The sequence below is a fragment of the Oryx dammah genome, unplaced genomic scaffold, assembly GCF_014754425.2.
Source record: "Oryx dammah isolate SB20612 unplaced genomic scaffold, SCBI_Odam_1.1 HiC_scaffold_6, whole genome shotgun sequence".
Classification (NCBI taxonomy): domain Eukaryota; kingdom Metazoa; phylum Chordata; class Mammalia; order Artiodactyla; family Bovidae; genus Oryx; species Oryx dammah.
The window spans coordinates 31,697,579-31,713,882 of NW_024070190.1; the positions used below are offsets into that span (position 1 = coordinate 31,697,579).

The 16,304-nt window shown below is 51.4% G+C and overlaps 1 protein-coding gene across 3 annotated transcripts in view; it reads right to left on the minus strand.

Moving 5' to 3' along the window:
• Window positions 1-243: 243 nt before the first annotated feature.
• CHST3 (carbohydrate sulfotransferase 3) overlaps window positions 244-16,304 on the minus strand; it is a 39,340-nt gene continuing 23,279 nt past the window's right edge. For all 3 annotated transcript variants that reach the window (XM_040242522.1, XM_040242524.1, XM_040242523.1), the window contains 2 exons: window positions 7,873-8,093; window positions 244-6,430 (listed from right to left, as the gene is read on the minus strand). In XM_040242522.1, the coding sequence (XP_040098456.1) occupies window positions 5,131-6,430; window positions 7,873-8,012 (1,440 nt within the window). In that variant the 5' untranslated portion in view covers window positions 8,013-8,093 and the 3' untranslated portion in view covers window positions 244-5,130. The remainder of the gene's footprint in view (window positions 6,431-7,872; window positions 8,094-16,304) is intronic.

A 16,304-nucleotide genomic window follows, 5' to 3' on the forward strand; every position in this document is an offset into this window, starting at 1 on the left:
TCCCTACTTTCCTTGTGCCTTTCACCTCTCAGGAACAGGGAGCCGTTTCTGTGACTTGCTTCATGCTGGAAGCTACCCCTTTCCTATGGCTGCTAATTTTTTTCCTTGTTTTTTTTTTTTTTTTTTAAATTTCCCCCAACCCTGCTTTATTGAGATATAATTGATGTATAAGTTTTCCTGTTAATTTTTACAACCTAATTGCTACTGAGAATAAATACAAAGAGGACAGAGACACACTTCAGATTCTGCTTGTTGCGTGTTTTCATTTTTAATTAAATAATTCACATTCTGTTCTGCAAAGCAGATTCTGACTGGCAGTAGCCACCAGCTTTCTGAAGGCAACCCCTGTATTTTCAGGAGACTGTAGCCACGGCAAGAACATTGATGGCAAGGACATTGATGGCAAGGGGGCTGGGAGCAACAGGGCCAAGCAGGCTGAACTACATGCTACCCATACAGACGTGTGGACACATATGTACATACCAGGCCACCTATGGCCAGGAAAGGGGTATCCTGTACTACATGGCCATGAAATATGACATAAGGCCAAGGTCTTGGCAAAAAGAGTTTGCAGGATCCAGGAGGGAGTAGGTGAATCAGGCAGATTTGGCCTAGAAAGTACAGATGAAATGGAGACTGTAGGGGGTGCCCCGCTCAAGCCCAACGTTAGAAGAAGCAAGATACATTGGTCATTTTATTTGACAAATACAAATAAAATACCTGGTCCACAATATGGGCTAGGCCCTGAAGATGGCACTATGTAATCTTGGAAATGCATAACTAATTTGTCCCCCATGCACAGTATGGAATGACAAAGGTCACAAGACCCTAGGATCTTGAAGTTCTTAAGACATCTGCAGTTGCTAATTCTGCTTCATCCTTTTGAGGTAAAGAACAGCTTCCACTCTTCCTGAAACCATGGTAGTTGAAAGACCACGTGGCTGCATTCAGGAAACCCTGGGCCTCCTCCCTCCCTTTCTAACTGGACCATGTCCTAGGAATCTTCCCAGGCAAATCCATCAACTTTGGATCTCGGAGGATGTGTCTTCTTTAAATGTGAGCAGACTGACAAGACCTGCTTCTTGGATCTCATCAGTCTGCACAAATTTAAAGGGGCATCCTCTGCAGGCATGTGTTCCCCCCATCCCCTCCCAGCCTCAGGGACACAGCCATCCAGTCTCCTGCCCCCGTCCTTCATAATCCAGGGCCTCTTAAGGGACAGGCCCCACAGTCAATTAACACAGGCCCAGGGCTAGAAGAAACCTTCAGGGTTAGGACCAGAGCATCGGATGCTTACACCTCCTGTCTGTCGATTGGCTAAGCATACATCTTCTGGGACACGGATTTCCTGGAGCTCATCTGGAGAGCAGAGGTGGAAAGATGTCATTGTAATGGGTTCAGTGGGACTTTTGCTCTTAAGGGTGTGGTCAGCAGCTGTCCCATCAGACCAGATTCTGGCACAGCGCCCAGGCTGAGGGTGCTGGCTGACAAACATTTTGTTTTTCTGTTTTTATTTTCAAGTGAGTGCATCACATAAACAGACAAAGGGCTAGAATTTGCTCGTGTCTCTCCACCTGAGTGATAACTTGGTGATAACCTGCAGGAGCTGTGCTACAGAGCCCCGCGTATCTGCGTATCTTCCCTCTCTATGGGACTCAGGAATCCTGCCCCTCCCAATCCTGCTCCCATAGACCTTTCCCCATGTCCTCATCCACTCCAAGATTTATAAACAAGGTCCAGAGGAAAAGCCAGGAATGGGCAGCAGGGGTGACGCCCTGAGGGTGCTGGACACTGCCCTGTCTCACCAAGGCCTGGAATGTTCTGAGCTATTTTTATAGGTTGGGCTAAAGAGGTCTTCATGAAGAAGAAAATGAGTAAATGCTCATTGCTGAATGAGCCTTTTGTTCCGGGGGAGCTGGCGGCTGGCAGAGGTGAGGCCTCAACGCTCCCTGTCTCCAGGCAGGTGGGTGTTGCAGAGGGGAAGGCTCCGGTATGAGGGGGGAGCATAGCAGGAACAGAAAAACAAACAAAGGCTGGCCTTGCTGGAAAACGAGGCACTGCCTCTCAGCTGGACCACTCTCCCTAACCCAGCTCCCTGCTGGTAACACCTCATGTGGGACTCCAACCAGGTCCCAAGGAGTATAAAGTCAGTAATCACCCCACCTTGTCCTCCCTAAAACCCCAAGGGTTCCCAGAGCATTGCTGAGCCCAAGGCAACACTCAGGTGAGTTGTGTCCTATTTCAGACACATGGGCAAAGGTAACAATGCAGAAAGGGTCTTACTGTTGTATCTTCAAATCAAGAGGAAAAAACCCAAGCTAAAAAAATACCCTGCAGCTGTCACGACTCCCATGTGCTCAGCTTTGTCCTCTGGTGTATTTTGAATTGTCTTGGAGTGTCCTTGTATACATGAAGTGAATGGCTTCTATTACGGTTGTCTTTCTTGATTTGGGTACAGCTTTGAGTCCCTGCAAATAATAAAATATTTTTCCACATCTCTTCTTTTTCACAAAATAAATAAATTAAGTCAACCTGCAGTGTACAAATTGTCAATGTCCTGAGAAGTCCCAAAGGTCCATTCTCCACACAGTCCTCAGGATTCAGGGGTAGAGGCCTTAGCCCCAAAGGCATAGGAAGGAAAGAAGTAAGGAAGAAAGTCTGCTATCCACACTAGGAGAGCCCCAGGACCCAGGAAGGGTGCTGGATAGAGGTGTCTGGCCCCCACCTCACCCCCAAGTAAGGGATAGTGGAGGGAGCAGGGCAGGGGCTGGGGAAGAATGGCCAGCACTTCTGGGCCTGCCAGAACCATCCTGGCACCACTCTGCCCCAGGATCAAGTTTTCAGAGCTAGAGTAACTTTGGACCCCAAATTAGAGCCAGTTCCCTGCACAGTTTATGCTTGGACTATAAAACCTAGAGATTTCCTTGACTGGCTGAATCCACGGTGATGGAGACCCAAGGCACTGATTGTAAAGGATCCCACAAGATGGCCAGTGTCCTCACCTTTTCAAATGCTGGCTTTCCACCAGGATGCACCCCCTCTTCCCTATAGCAACCCCAGCTGGACTCGATCTTGTATTTCCCTGCTGTCCATAATACTCAAAACAAAACTCAGCCCTCCAGGCTTGATAATGGGATGGATCTGATATAGAGGTTGTCCAGGAAATCAGAAACAGCCCTTAGTGAACTTCTGATTCTTCCTGCAAGTTTTCAGCGGGTTCTGAGTTCTGGTCCCTGGTTTGGGGTGAGAGTGGGGACAGGCTTCTGCTTTGGGGACATCTGGTGCTTGGTCATATTTCCTTCAGGAAATATGTTAGGGCTTGGGAGAGATTTTCAAATCTGGCCTCTTCTTGAGGAGGAGGTGAGGACTGCTAATTTATGTGGCCTCGGACACTCAGCAAAGAACACTGGTGATTTCTGAGATCTGTTCCACATGGGTTCAAACAGAAAAGCCCGTGGGGCACTGTGGGCTGCCATGTGGCTGTCTAGGCTCTGATCCTTCTGGAGGAAGTTTCCTTCTCCTAATCCTCTCTCTGAGGCAGGATCTAAAGTGCTCCCCACTGATCCTCCCCGCCCTGCTCAAGGCCACAGTGCTTCCAAGAAGCACTCCTGCAGAAACAAACCTGAAAATATGGCCACAAGAGACCAAACCATAAGTAACTTAAAACACTCAGACCATCCCATGTTGAGCAACACTCTTCCCAGAGCTCTAAAGGAGGAATTCCAGACACTAACCACACAACCATGACAACCAAGCATGTGGCTGACCTCGGTCCACTGTCTTCTCAGGGGAGGGGCTATCCTGATGTGACTTTTCCCCCAAGAGCGCTCTATACTTCCATCTGGGCCCTGCCCCACAGAGGCCTGGCTGGAAATGACAGGACTCCTGAGCTGCCTTTTGTCTCCAGGGACCATAAATGCTCCTGCCATTCAGGCCTGCCAACACGGACATGCTCTTGGGGAGTCAACCGAGCTGGGACGGGACCTTCAGCTGCCATCACATCAGGGTCAGACATGCCAGTTTAAAACATGCTGCCTACTAGCAGCAAGGACAGGAGGGAAGTAGCCTTGAGAATCTAAGGTGGGCAGAGGCCATGCAGTTAGCAGTTCTGTACCCATCATCCAGCCTCAGACTTACATGGGGAATAGGGTCATGGTCCATGACCATATACCACTCCCCCATCCTCCTGCATGCTGCAAGCTAATTCATTTGTCCTGTCCGACTCTTTGCAACCCATGGATTTTGGCCCGCCAGGCCCCTTTGTCCATGGGATTTTCCAGGCAAGAATACTGGAGCGGGTTGTCATGCCCTCCGCCAGGGGATCTTCCAGACCCAGGGATCCAACTGAAATCTATTATATGTCCTGCATTGACAGGCGGGTTCTTTACCACTAGTGCCACGTGGGAAGTCCCTCCCTCATGCTCTAATAACTCTGAAAAGCTTTTTTTCTGTAGGTATTTGTGCATGTATTTCTGTTTTTCTGGTGTAGGGTGTGAATGTAGGTATGTGTCTTTATACGTATATTTTGTTGCTCTATATAGAGCTGATTTCACCTCTCCCCAGAGACCCACTCAAATGCTACCCTGGATTATGAAGAAATTCAGAAACTGAAAGGTTCACAATGAGTGAAGCAGGGGGTCTGATTGTGACTAGTTCCTGCCGGAGCCCCTTCCGGTTGTTAAATATTTGTAGACCCCTGCCCACTAGGTCTACAGGACATCTGTGTTTCATGTATGTTTCTGTGTGTGTGTGTGTCTGTGTGTGTGTGTGTGTGTGTGTGTGTGTGAGAAAGAGAGAGAGACAGAGAAGGAGAGAGAGGGAGAGGAGAGAAAGAATTGTGAACAGGCCCGGGCCTGCCTGGGTCTGCTCAGGAGACGACAGTCCCTTAGGTCTGGGTTTGACAGCCCTCAAAAGGGCCGGCCACCGTCCTGTTCTCAGCGGGAAGCCCCGGGCCCACAGCTGCAGGGGAAGCGAGCTGGCTGGGGGCCTACTTCTACAGCGCAGGCGCGGCTTACGCCCGATGCGTCTTCCAGCCCACGCCCTGCGGCGGCGCCGCAGACTCCCCGCGGGCCTGGGTGAGGCAGGCAGAGCGGGACTTTCAGCAGCAGGGGTGCTGGCACCCCGGGCCTCCTACGTGACCCAGAAGGTGCCGCGCTCCTCCAGCAGGCTGACAGAGCGGTTGGAGAGCGAGGCGGCATCCTGCACTGGCTTGTAGCCGAAGAGGCGCATGGCCGGGCCGCAGGCGGCCTGCACCACCTGTGCCAGCTTGAAGGGCATGCTGAAGCGCCATTTCTCAAACTGTTCCGAGGAGTTCTTCTGCGTGGAGTAGATGCCATCGTGGGCCGCCTGGGTGTTCTTCTGGATCCAGTCCTCTACCTGCGGGGTTAGGGGGATGCCTGCAAAGCGATACATCTCCTGGGCCTTCTGCAGCGGCCGGAGGGCCACGTCCTCATAGCGCACCAGCATGTAGCGGCCCCGCAGCCAAGCCGGCTGCCTCAGGCCCAACTCGGCGGATAGGCGGATGCTCTCACAGTTGCCCTTCAGCCGCAGCACCTCCTCCTCCCTCAGCTGGTCCTGTCCCTTGGCCACCCACTTCTTCCAGGTCTCGTACTTGTCCGCGAAGGCCACCATGCGGGAGGCCAGCACAGCGCGGGGGTCGCGCACCAGCTGGATGACGCGCAGGTCGAGACGGGGGTCCTCGGCCAGCGGCTGGAGGAACTCCAGTTGCCTGATGCGGACGGCCTTGACGGCCATGTGCTCCTTGCGGCGGCAGGCTTCAGCGGCCAGCGTCATGTTGAGAGGGCCACAGCGGCGGTTCTTGCAGGGATACTTCTCGAAGACCTTCTTGACGAGGGGCGTGCAGACGGGGTCCTCGCAGAGGGAGCGGCTGGAGCCCCGGCGGAACACGAACTGGGTCAGGTGGTCCTCGGGCGCCGGGATGATGAAGTGCTCCAGGATGTACAGGTCGCACAGGAAAAGCTGCTTGAGCACGTCGCGGTAGACCAAGGCCGAGCCCGCGGCGTTGGCGCCACCCTGCTCGAAGGACACCGTGCGCTCGATGTGCCACAGCGGCTCAAAGAGGTAGAAGATATTGCCCTGCTGATTGAAGAACTCACCTACAAACGAGGAACCGGTGCGAGTAGTGGCCATGAGGAGCACGTGGCGCCGGGGCGGAGCCTCGGCGGGTGGGCGGGGTTCCAGCCGCGCCCATTCCTCTTCCGCCTCCAGCATCTGCTCCTCCTCGGCCTCCTCTGCTGGCTCCATGCCCAGCTGCAGACTGAGGTTTCGCAGGCGGCTCTGCAGCTGCAGGAAGGCCGAATCCAGCTCACTCAGGGACAAGAGGGATGCGTTCTCGGCCAAGACCAGGGCTGGGTCGGTGCTATTGGCCTCTGCCAGGGACTGCGGGATCTGCTTCAGCTTGTCTGAGACCCTGTGAGAGCAAAGGGATATCGAGATCAGTGACTGACTGGGGACTCTATCCCCTGTGCCACCCATAGGAGCGTCCTAGGATGACCACCGAGAAGCTGACTTTGAGGCAAGGATTTGAGTGTAAGTAGTTTATTTGGGACATGATCACAGGGGGAACGGGTAGGGACTTGAGGAGGAAAATCGCTGTGGCCAAATTGCTCTGCCAGGGGAGCCCCAGGTGACAATGTAGGCAGAGCACACCTCAGGATTCCCTCACCCAGGGGATGTGAAACTCCCAGGTGGCCTTGGCTGAGGACTTCTCCCAGAGGAATTTACTCCCCAGGACTTCTGGCTCACCAGTGTGCAGGTGGAGAGTTGCAGGGGCTTGCAACAGGACCCAGTAGGCACAGACTGGAATAGTCCATACTGAGGAACCCACGTAGGGCACCAGCATAATACCTACTACACAGCTGAATTCCTAATCTGCCAATCTTGGTTGATGCTTTTGTGCAAGGGTTGTGCCTGGGAGAGAAGGTTGATAAATCTTTCTGTGTATAGTGGGCTCACTAACAGGGCCACTGCACACAGTGGTACACTGCCAACTCTACGCATCCTCCGTGTAGCCTATGAGAGTGCAAACCCCTGGAGTTGAGCAGTACACAACCTGGGCAGCTGAACATGGCAGCCCTGCTGACCAGAGTATCTGTACCAGGACCCTACCTCATAGTCATCCATTAAGGCATGTGATTCTTATAGTTGCAGCATGACGGATCTAGTTTCCTGACCAGGAGTGGAACCCCTGCACTGGGAGAACAGAGTCTTAATCACTGGACCAGCCAGGAAATCCCTCATCCATGACTTTGGATTAGTATAGGAAATATGCTGTTAGTGTGAGGTATCATCCTAGGCCAGGAAGTTAACTAATAATAATAGCAACAGCCAGTAAGCACAGGATACCAACTATGTGTTAGACACTGGGCTAAATGCTTTTACATTTTCTTATTTAATCTTTACAACAAAGCAGGCCCCATCGTTAGCCACATTTTAGAAGAGGAACTTAAGGCAGAAAAGTGAAATGACTTATCTAAGCTGTCACAGCTAGAAAGGGCCAGAATCATGGGAATTCCCTGGCAATCCAGCAGTTAGGACTCTGTGCTTCCACTGCAGGGGGCTTGGGTTCCATCCCTGGTCAGGGAACTAAGATCCTGAAAGCTGCATGCTGTGGCCAAAAAAAAAAAAGGGCGGGGTCAGAATCAGGATTCCAACTCAGGATGCCTGAGTCCAGAGTCCAAGCTCACTGCTGTGTGGTCATGACATGGATATGACCTGCCTGGGCACAGGAGGGGCTTGGTGATGACTGGCTGAAGGATTGCCTTTGTTGGTCCACAGAGAGAGCCCTGCAGCCACCTCTGTGCCCTCACCCATTTCACCTGGATAAGGAAGACTTGTGCTTGCATCCCTCACCTTGATATGATTTTATTTTCCTTTTCAATGAAGACAAAAACCACCACCACAAAAGCCAGGAAGAGGGCATATTTGCTCCTCATTCTCAAGCTGTGCAGAAAATGTCGGCAGTCCTGGGGCAAAGAGAGTCCTTTCTCCATGGGGAAGGGTGGGGCCGTGGCACTCAGCTCAGGGGCATCACTCAGGACCTGGCTCGTCCTTCACGTGGGGGACACCTGGTCCTGTGGAGAGATGGGCAGTCAGGACACCCTTGTCTATAGTTGAGAACAAATAGCTTTTCCACCAGATTTTTGGGGCCCCCAGCCCTGTTTAGCAGCCAGAACTCCAGATCCACTCTCCCAATGAACTGTGCCCCAGAAACTTGAAATCTGGTCATTTAAAATGTTAACGAACCTTCTGATTCATCCATGTCACTTCCATCAATTTATGCTTTGACCTCACAAGTCAAAGGCCAAAGTACGAAAAGAATACTCCTTGCAGTATATGTGTTTGCAATGGCAAAAGAGTACAGACATCTAAATAAAAAAACTATGATGCCAACGATGGATTATTGTGCAACCACAAAGAATGAGAGGGGTCTACTAATGCTGATATGAATAATTACTATATAGAGTTATATATAATGTGTAGATGTTATAGATAAGCTGCAGACATAGTCTGCATATAGGATAGGGTTTCTTAGCACTATTGACATTTTTCGAAATTAGCTTTCATTGCGGTACAGTTGACTTACAATGTTAATTTCTGCTGTACAGCAAAGTGAATCAGTTATACCTATATCCACTTTTTTAAAGATTCTTTTCCCATATAATCTCCTTATTAGTTATCTGTTTTATAGATAGTAGTGTGTATATGTCAATCCCAGTCTCCGAATTTATCCCTCCCCCTCTTTCACCCTTGGGAACGATAAGTTTGTTTTCTACATCTGTGACTCTGTGTTTTGCAAGTAAGTTCATTTGTACCCTCTTTTTAGATTGCACATATAAGCTGTATTAGATGATATTTGTTATTCTCTGACTTCACTCAGTATGATAACGTCCAGATCTGTCCCTGTTGCTGCAAATCGCATTATTTTGTTCTGTTTTATGTCAGCACTGTTGACATTTTGGATCAGATAATTCTTTGTTGTGGGGGCTGTCCTGTACTTGGTAGGATGCTGAGCAGCATCCTTGGCTTCTACTCATTAGATACCAGTAGAGTCTCCTCTGCTCAGCTGTGACAATCAGAAATGTCTCCAGACATTGACAGATGTCCCCTGAGTGAGGGGGGATGCATAAGGAGGGGTGGCGTGGTGCAAAATCATCCCAGGTTGAGAACCTCTGATGCAGTATGAAAAAAAAATTAAGGGAGAGAAAAATATAAATGCTAGATACAAGCGGACTGTGACCGCAGGGAGACACCAGGCCAGTAACAAAGGAACAGGTAGGTCGGAGAGAAGGGTGAGGTGAGTCTTAACATTTACTGTGTAACATTGTACACTATTAGAAATTTTACCATGTGGATGTATAAATGTTTTTAAATTAACTAAAGGTTTTCCACCATACCATGTGAATTCTAGCAAAATCCGTCATATGGCCTCAGCCTTCAGGTCTCAGCTTCGTGGGGCAGCTTCCTCCTGGATAGGTTCGGGCCCCCATGGCCCCACCGCATTATGATCTGAGACTGTCGTAAAGCACTCCCACTTGAAATGACTTGTTCAGTGCTGACCATCTCTTTGTGGAGGGCAGGCAGTTTGTCTGGGCCCCTCATTATCCCTTAGTACTGGGCCAGGCACACAGGAGACACTCATGCATGGCTGCTAAATGACAGACTGGTTAAAGGAATAAATGACTCTTAACTGAAACTGTATCGATTTTTAAAAGCCAGAGCAAATACACGGTTGCCCAGTGCAGCATGAATCACCATCGCTTTCACTTATCCTCACCATCAAACACATACCTGTACCCCAAGCCCCCAGATTCCAGCACAACCCCCTCTTCCGAAAGTCTCTCCATTTCTCCACAAGGACTCTCATCCATGGGAGACAGTCTGCTACAAGTTTAGAAAAGTGTTAATTGTGAATGCCTTGTGCAGGGCATCCGGGAGCATCCTTCTTTCTGGGAAAGATGAATTTTTTCCAAGCTGATATTGACGCTGAGGAGTGGGAGGGCTGAAAGGAGGGTCCCCAGGCTGCAGCTTCATCATAGAATGGAAATGGTTTTAGGGGCAACCAGAAAATCTACCCTCTGGGGAAAGCAGTGAGACTGGGATTCTGCTTATGAGAAGACAGATGTGTACCCTGGCAGCCAGAGTGGAGGGCCTCACCTGTGCAGGGCAGAGCAGTGGGGAGCAGGGGCAGCGGGCAGCTCACCCTGGCCAAAGGCTGGGGTGCTTTGGGAGTATAGGTGGGTGGACATGAGCCAGGAGGGAGGAGGGCTGCAAGGCCAGTTCAAGGGTAATTGAATATTCTTGCCTCTTCCTAATTCTTCTGGGCCATTTCCCATGCACTTATTAAACATCTCCTGAGCACCTACTATGTGCCAGTCTAGGCACTGTATCCCACAGCAGGGAACAAGCAGACCCCACCCATGCCCTCATGGGACTTATACTCTGGTTGAAAGAGACAACTAGAAGGATATGAGTTGATGAAATTGGTTGAAATTTATAAAGTTACTCCTCTGTGCCTAGTAGCATGCCAAGGACTTGATTTGTATTTCCTCATCCCACAAAAGCCCTGTTAGATAGTGACCCATTTTACAGATGAGGAAACTGAGGTTGAGAGAGATTAAATAATTTGCCCAAGTTTCCTCCAGCAACAGCCCGATTGCCCCTCCCAAATCTAAGTCATTCCAGCCCCTTGATATTCCACAGTCACACCCCCTGCTCCACAGCACGAATGATTGGACTTTGCAGTTGATGGTGTGTCTGTCTCTCATTCCTAGACTACAAGTTCTCTGAAGTCCAGACCAGCATCTAGAATAGCACCTGCCATGTACCCACTGCCCAGCAAGTTACTGGTAAGTCAGCTCACTGACGCTGCTGACTGGCAGGCAGTCAGCATGTGTTTGCAGAACGCTGGGCAGGGCTGTGTTCCTCACTCACCCAGTTTAGCCAATGGTGTGTGAGGCCGCCTGTCCTGCTAGGAGGGTGAGACCTAGTACTCAGTCTGCAGAGCACAAAGGATTGAAATATAGGCTTTCTTCCCTCTAAGCTCTCAGCGGAAAGGGCCCGGATCTGATGATGTGAGGGAAGCAAAGGAGCTAGGACCAGAAGTGCTGGGTTCTTGTTCTTCCTGCTTGTCTAACATGCTGTGTGACATTGTATAAGTGACTTAACCTCTCTGGGCCTCAGTTTCTTTACTGGTAGCGTGAAAAGGGTGGTTCCTGCTGTATAATGTTGCTCTGAGGAGCAGTATCTGGTGTATGGAGAGGGAGAAAAGGCAGACATGGGGCACAGGGAGTTGTGTTGGCTGCTCTCTCTCTTCTGGGTCTAACATCTTTGGTATAATTTACAAAGTTGACTGTGTTGATGACAAAGTTCCTGAACCTTCTCCTCCCTTCCCTTCCAGGAAGTGTTTCTATTTTTGACTTGCTGTCCCAGCCCCCTTAGCTCCTGAATAATACAGAGTTCCTGAGAACCTTGCTGATATTTCCCTAAAAGGAAGACACAAGGGTGAAAACTCCCTCCAAATGAAATCCCAGGCAGGCTGTTGGTTCGTCGGCCCTGGTCCAGGCACGCTGCCCCTAGGGTTAGCTTTGGAAGGCCAGCAGGCAAATGGGCAGTCAGGAGAGGGTGGTTTAGAGATCCCCAGACCCAGGAGGTAGCAGAGGGTCACAGATGCCAGGAGGTCACAGGGTCATGGGGGATGGCCGAGGTGGGGGTCATGCACGTAGAAGGTGGCCTGCAGGAGGCCCTTTGCAAGAAGTGTGTCTGTGATATCTGTAACACTGGACAAACCCTCCCGAGAGCTGTGGTGCCCGCCTTGCTTAGCTTATGGGGAGAATGAAAAATCTCTTCCTTTTCTTGGCAGATGCCGTCTCTGGGGGAGTACTCGATACCTTTCTTCCCCTCAACACCCAGCAGTAACGCAATAGCCAAAGGAAAAGGTGGTATCCCCCTGCCGGGATGCCAGCAGAGGTCACACTGCCAGGGCAGCAGGGCCAATGGTGAAAGGCCAGGGGCACATCTGGCTCAGCCTCCGAATGCAGGGGAGTGGGGCAGCTGTCCTGGGCCCAGTTAAACTCGAGACTCAGCTCAGAGGTCCCCTCCCCTGGAGTCCTTCCCTGCCTACCGACCTAATGTGGACTGTCTCCCCTCTCCCTATCCCTTTAGGCACCTTGCTTGCTCCCTTCTTGGGTGGAAATGTACTTGTTTACTGCCTGTTTCCGCCACTGGCGTGTGAGCTCCCTCTGTATCCCTGCTCCGTGTGCGCCAGGCACAGTAGGTGCCTCTTACTTGTAGAATGAATAGAGGAATGCTTTTTCCAAAGAATTTAGCCCACTGTGAGATGCTCAATCATTCTAAGTTGATGGAAAATACAAAGAGAAAGAAGAAAAAGCCATTGTTCCCTGTCTGAGCGAAGCCGGTCAGCATGCTGCGCTGCAGGCGTGCACTGAGTGTTGCTGACGTTTAGTCGCTCAGGCGTGTCCTATTCTTTGTGACGCTATGGACTGTAGACTGCCAGGCTCCACTGTCCGTGGGGTTTCCCAGGCAAGGATACTAGAGTGGACTGTGCACTGAGTGCCCCCAAGCAGGGACTGAGTGGATACTACATGCGTATACTATGGGAGTGTGCTACAAGCATGTACTGCGGGCCAGCCTTTGTGCTTGGGGCTTCACATATGGTAGTCTCGAATCGTCATGACAATCTGGGATACCTGTTTGAGGATAACCTCAGCCTGTGGCTTTCAGTTCCAGGTCTCCCCAGCTACGTGGTAGTAGCAGGGAGGGCAGAAGACAGCGGAGGCAGCCCCGGCAACCTCGGTGAGGGAGCCCTGGAAAGAAAGCAGGCGGTCCTCTGAGGCCCTACCCTCCAGGCACTGGCTTCCCTACCCTGCTCTCCCCTCGGGGCCCTTTGTGCTCAGGCCTCCCTCGTGATCTGGCAAAGGGCCCTCGCGAGAGAACAGTTTTGTACTTGGATGGCTTCCTCCCATGGAGGAGGTGGGGTCCCAGACTCTGCTGTGAATGGTGCTCTGATAAGGGATGGGCCCTGCCAGACATTGCATCAGGCAGCAAAGCTCCACTCCCCTCGCTTGGCTCGCTCCGGGCCAAGAGCACAGTGGGGATCAGGGCCTCCGCTGTGGCAGGCGCCTCTTACAGCCTTTCCGCCAGCAGGAGGAGGAGCTGCCTGGGCTGAGATGGAGGAGGCTCCTGGGCAGAGATAGGAGCAGTGAAGCCCATTGTGGGGAAACTGAATCTACTCATGAGCTGCAGCCCTGGGGGCCGGGAGGTGCCCTGACATGCCAGGCCCCCAGACACCTAGGAGGGGAGACCTGGGGAGGGCTTCCATGAGTGGCCTCCAGATCCCCTTGAGTGGAGGCAGGGGCAGAACCAGGAGGAGCATGCATGCTCAGAGGCGATCTCTGCTGGGAGGATGCAGGAGTCCATCCAGTGGCCTGTCCAGACGAGGTTCTGTTTCACGTAGGGATGTCCAGAGGTGGCCTGGGCTGTCCAACTTAGTGTCTGACAGGAGAGTAAATGCCCAAGTGCCATTACATGAACCAGGGATGGAAGGATGAAGAGAAGGCATGAGAGAACGAGGAGGTAGATGGGGGCCTGGCTGAGGGCCTGCACAGCCCGGGGCTGTCATTCCTCCCCAGACCCTTCCTGTTCTGGGACTCCAGCTTCCTCTCCTAAAAACAAACCATCTAAAACTTCCTTATGGGCACATGTCCAGCCTCAGCCAAGACAGAGCCAGAGTAGACGCTCCCAAGTTGGAGGTGTGTATCATCTGAGCAGCAGTGGACATCTAAGAGCTTATGAGAAGCCGTGGGCCAGAGCCACGGGATGGACCAGAGGGCTGAGGGCTAGCCTGGTACGGTGGTGGGCGTGGGGGTTGCCACAGACTCTCAGGGGGCCATCTCTGGCAGGGACAGACCCCCGTGGCCCCTCAACCCTGTTTTCCTGTGTGGGGATGTGAGGGAGAGTGCTCTCTACCCTCATTTGAAACAGTCACTTCATCAGGGCCTGCTCAGCTGTGTGAGAAACACATTTTGTGCAAAATGCTGACAGCTGCATGGATACAGGGCCCCAGAGAATAGTCCCCACCCCCACCAGAAGCATGGGAAGCAAAGGTACTTCCCATGTCTCTCACGCTGGGCCCTGGGCCAGGTCAGTGCTGAACCACTGCTCTAGGCTTTCTAGCCCTTGCCCAGTCAGGGGTTGCAGCAGAGGCTGGTGTCCAGGATGCCCACAGCTGTGCAGCCGGGCAGCTAGGTGAAGAGTCAGTTGGCTTGTCTGAAACCGACCTCAACGTGAGCCGAGACTCATGGCCAAGGATGTGCACCCAGCCTTGGGAGTCCAGCGTGTGAGAAGCGCCTTGAGTGTCTCAACAGACGGGGCTGGCTGAGGCAGAGCACTGGCCCAGTGAAAGCAAGCCATGCAGGGGTTAGAAACGCTGATGCACAGCTGCAAAGATGGAATACTGAGTGATGATTCTCTCATTTTCTACCTTTTTGTATTTGACTTTTTCACAACCATACATATACCACTTTAATTAAAAAAATTAAAAATCTAATCTGAAGCTTACAAAGAGAAATGTAAAATTACTTTGGAAATGGTGTGGGCAATGCACTGGAAAAAGGAAGGCCTGGAGGCTGGGAGAGCAGGCTGTCCCTTTTGCACCGGTCCCGAAGAGAGGAGGTGGTCTGAGCAAGTGGGGAGAGTGTGGAGGAGCGGAGGGACACATGGGGCCTTAAGGAAGTCAGTGTGGGGCCTGTGACATGCACAGCGGACATGAGCCTGAAGGACAGGGTGCTTATGAGGAGAAATAAGCCAGCCATGAAAGGACACATCCCATATGATTCTGGTGGTAAAGAACCCACCTGCCAGTGAAGGAGATGTAAGAGACGCAGGTTCAATCCCTGGGTTGGGAAGATCCCCTGGAGGAGAGCATGGCAACCCACTCCAGGACTTATGCCTAATCTCATGGACAGACTATGGTCCCTAGGGTCAGAAAGAGTCAGACAGGACTGAAGCAACGTAGCCCGCACGCATGCACTTGAGGTACCTAGAGGAGCCAAATCAGAGAGAGAGAAAGGAGAAAGGTGGTTGCCTGACCCTGTGAGTTAGTATTCAACAAGGACACAGTGCCAGTTTGGGAAAATGAAAACGTTCTGGACATAGACTGCGGTGAAGGCTGCACAGCAGCGTGAATGCACTTACTGCCATGGACTGTGCACTTACAAACGGTTAAAGTAATGCATTTTATGGTATGTCTGTTTTCCATGGGGGAAAAAAGTGAATTCATAAACAACAGGCAGGGGAAGGACGGCAGCAGAGGACTCCAGGGGAATCCGTTGTTCATTCCTTGGACAGCTGCCCTGGCATGTGACAGGGCTCATTACGTTTGTGAGGCGAATGGATGGATTCCTAACTGTCTCTAAGAGTTGGCTGTGGTTTCTCGTGGTTTCTCTTCCTCCGTGCTAGTGGAATATTGGACACATAGGAGATGATTAATATGCTATTGATTTTATACACACACACACAGGAGATGATTAATATGCTATTGATTTTACACACAAACACAGACACACACAGAGACACAGACACAGACACACACACACCCACACACCCACCCCCCTTCCCAGGTGCCGTTCGTGGTAAAGAACCTACATGCCAATGCAGGAGACGTGAGACTCAGGTTCAATTGCTGGGTTGGGAAGATCCCCTGGAGGAGAGCATGGCAACCCACTCCAATATTCTTGCCTGGAGAATCCCATGGACAGAGTAGCCTGGTGGGCTACCGTCCATAGGGTCGCACAGAGTTGGAAAGACTGAAGCAACTTAGCGTGTGTGTGCACACACACACTCACACACACATATATATAGAAAGAGAGAGACACAGACAGACAAGACAGTCTGGAAAAGCCTGGACAAATCATACAGGGACTCTCTACAGCTGTGGCTTCTCTTGACTTCTTTGCTTTTACATGTTGACCTTGATGCCCCGTGACCTTAGGAAAGGAACTTAAACTCGAGTGGTTTCATTATTTGTCAATGGGACACTTACAGCATCTATGGTACACTCAGTGGTCATGGGGAACCCAATGAGAAGATGCTAGCGCAGGGCCTAACCCAAGCCCAAGTCATCATCAATGGTCCTACTTAGGAACCGCTCACCCTGTCTTTACAGATGCGGCAGATTCTGTGGCTTGTGATTGGTGGCGAGTACTGGATTGGTGGGGTGGAGTCTCAGTCTCCTACAAATACCAGGGTGAAGGAAAGTGAAGATC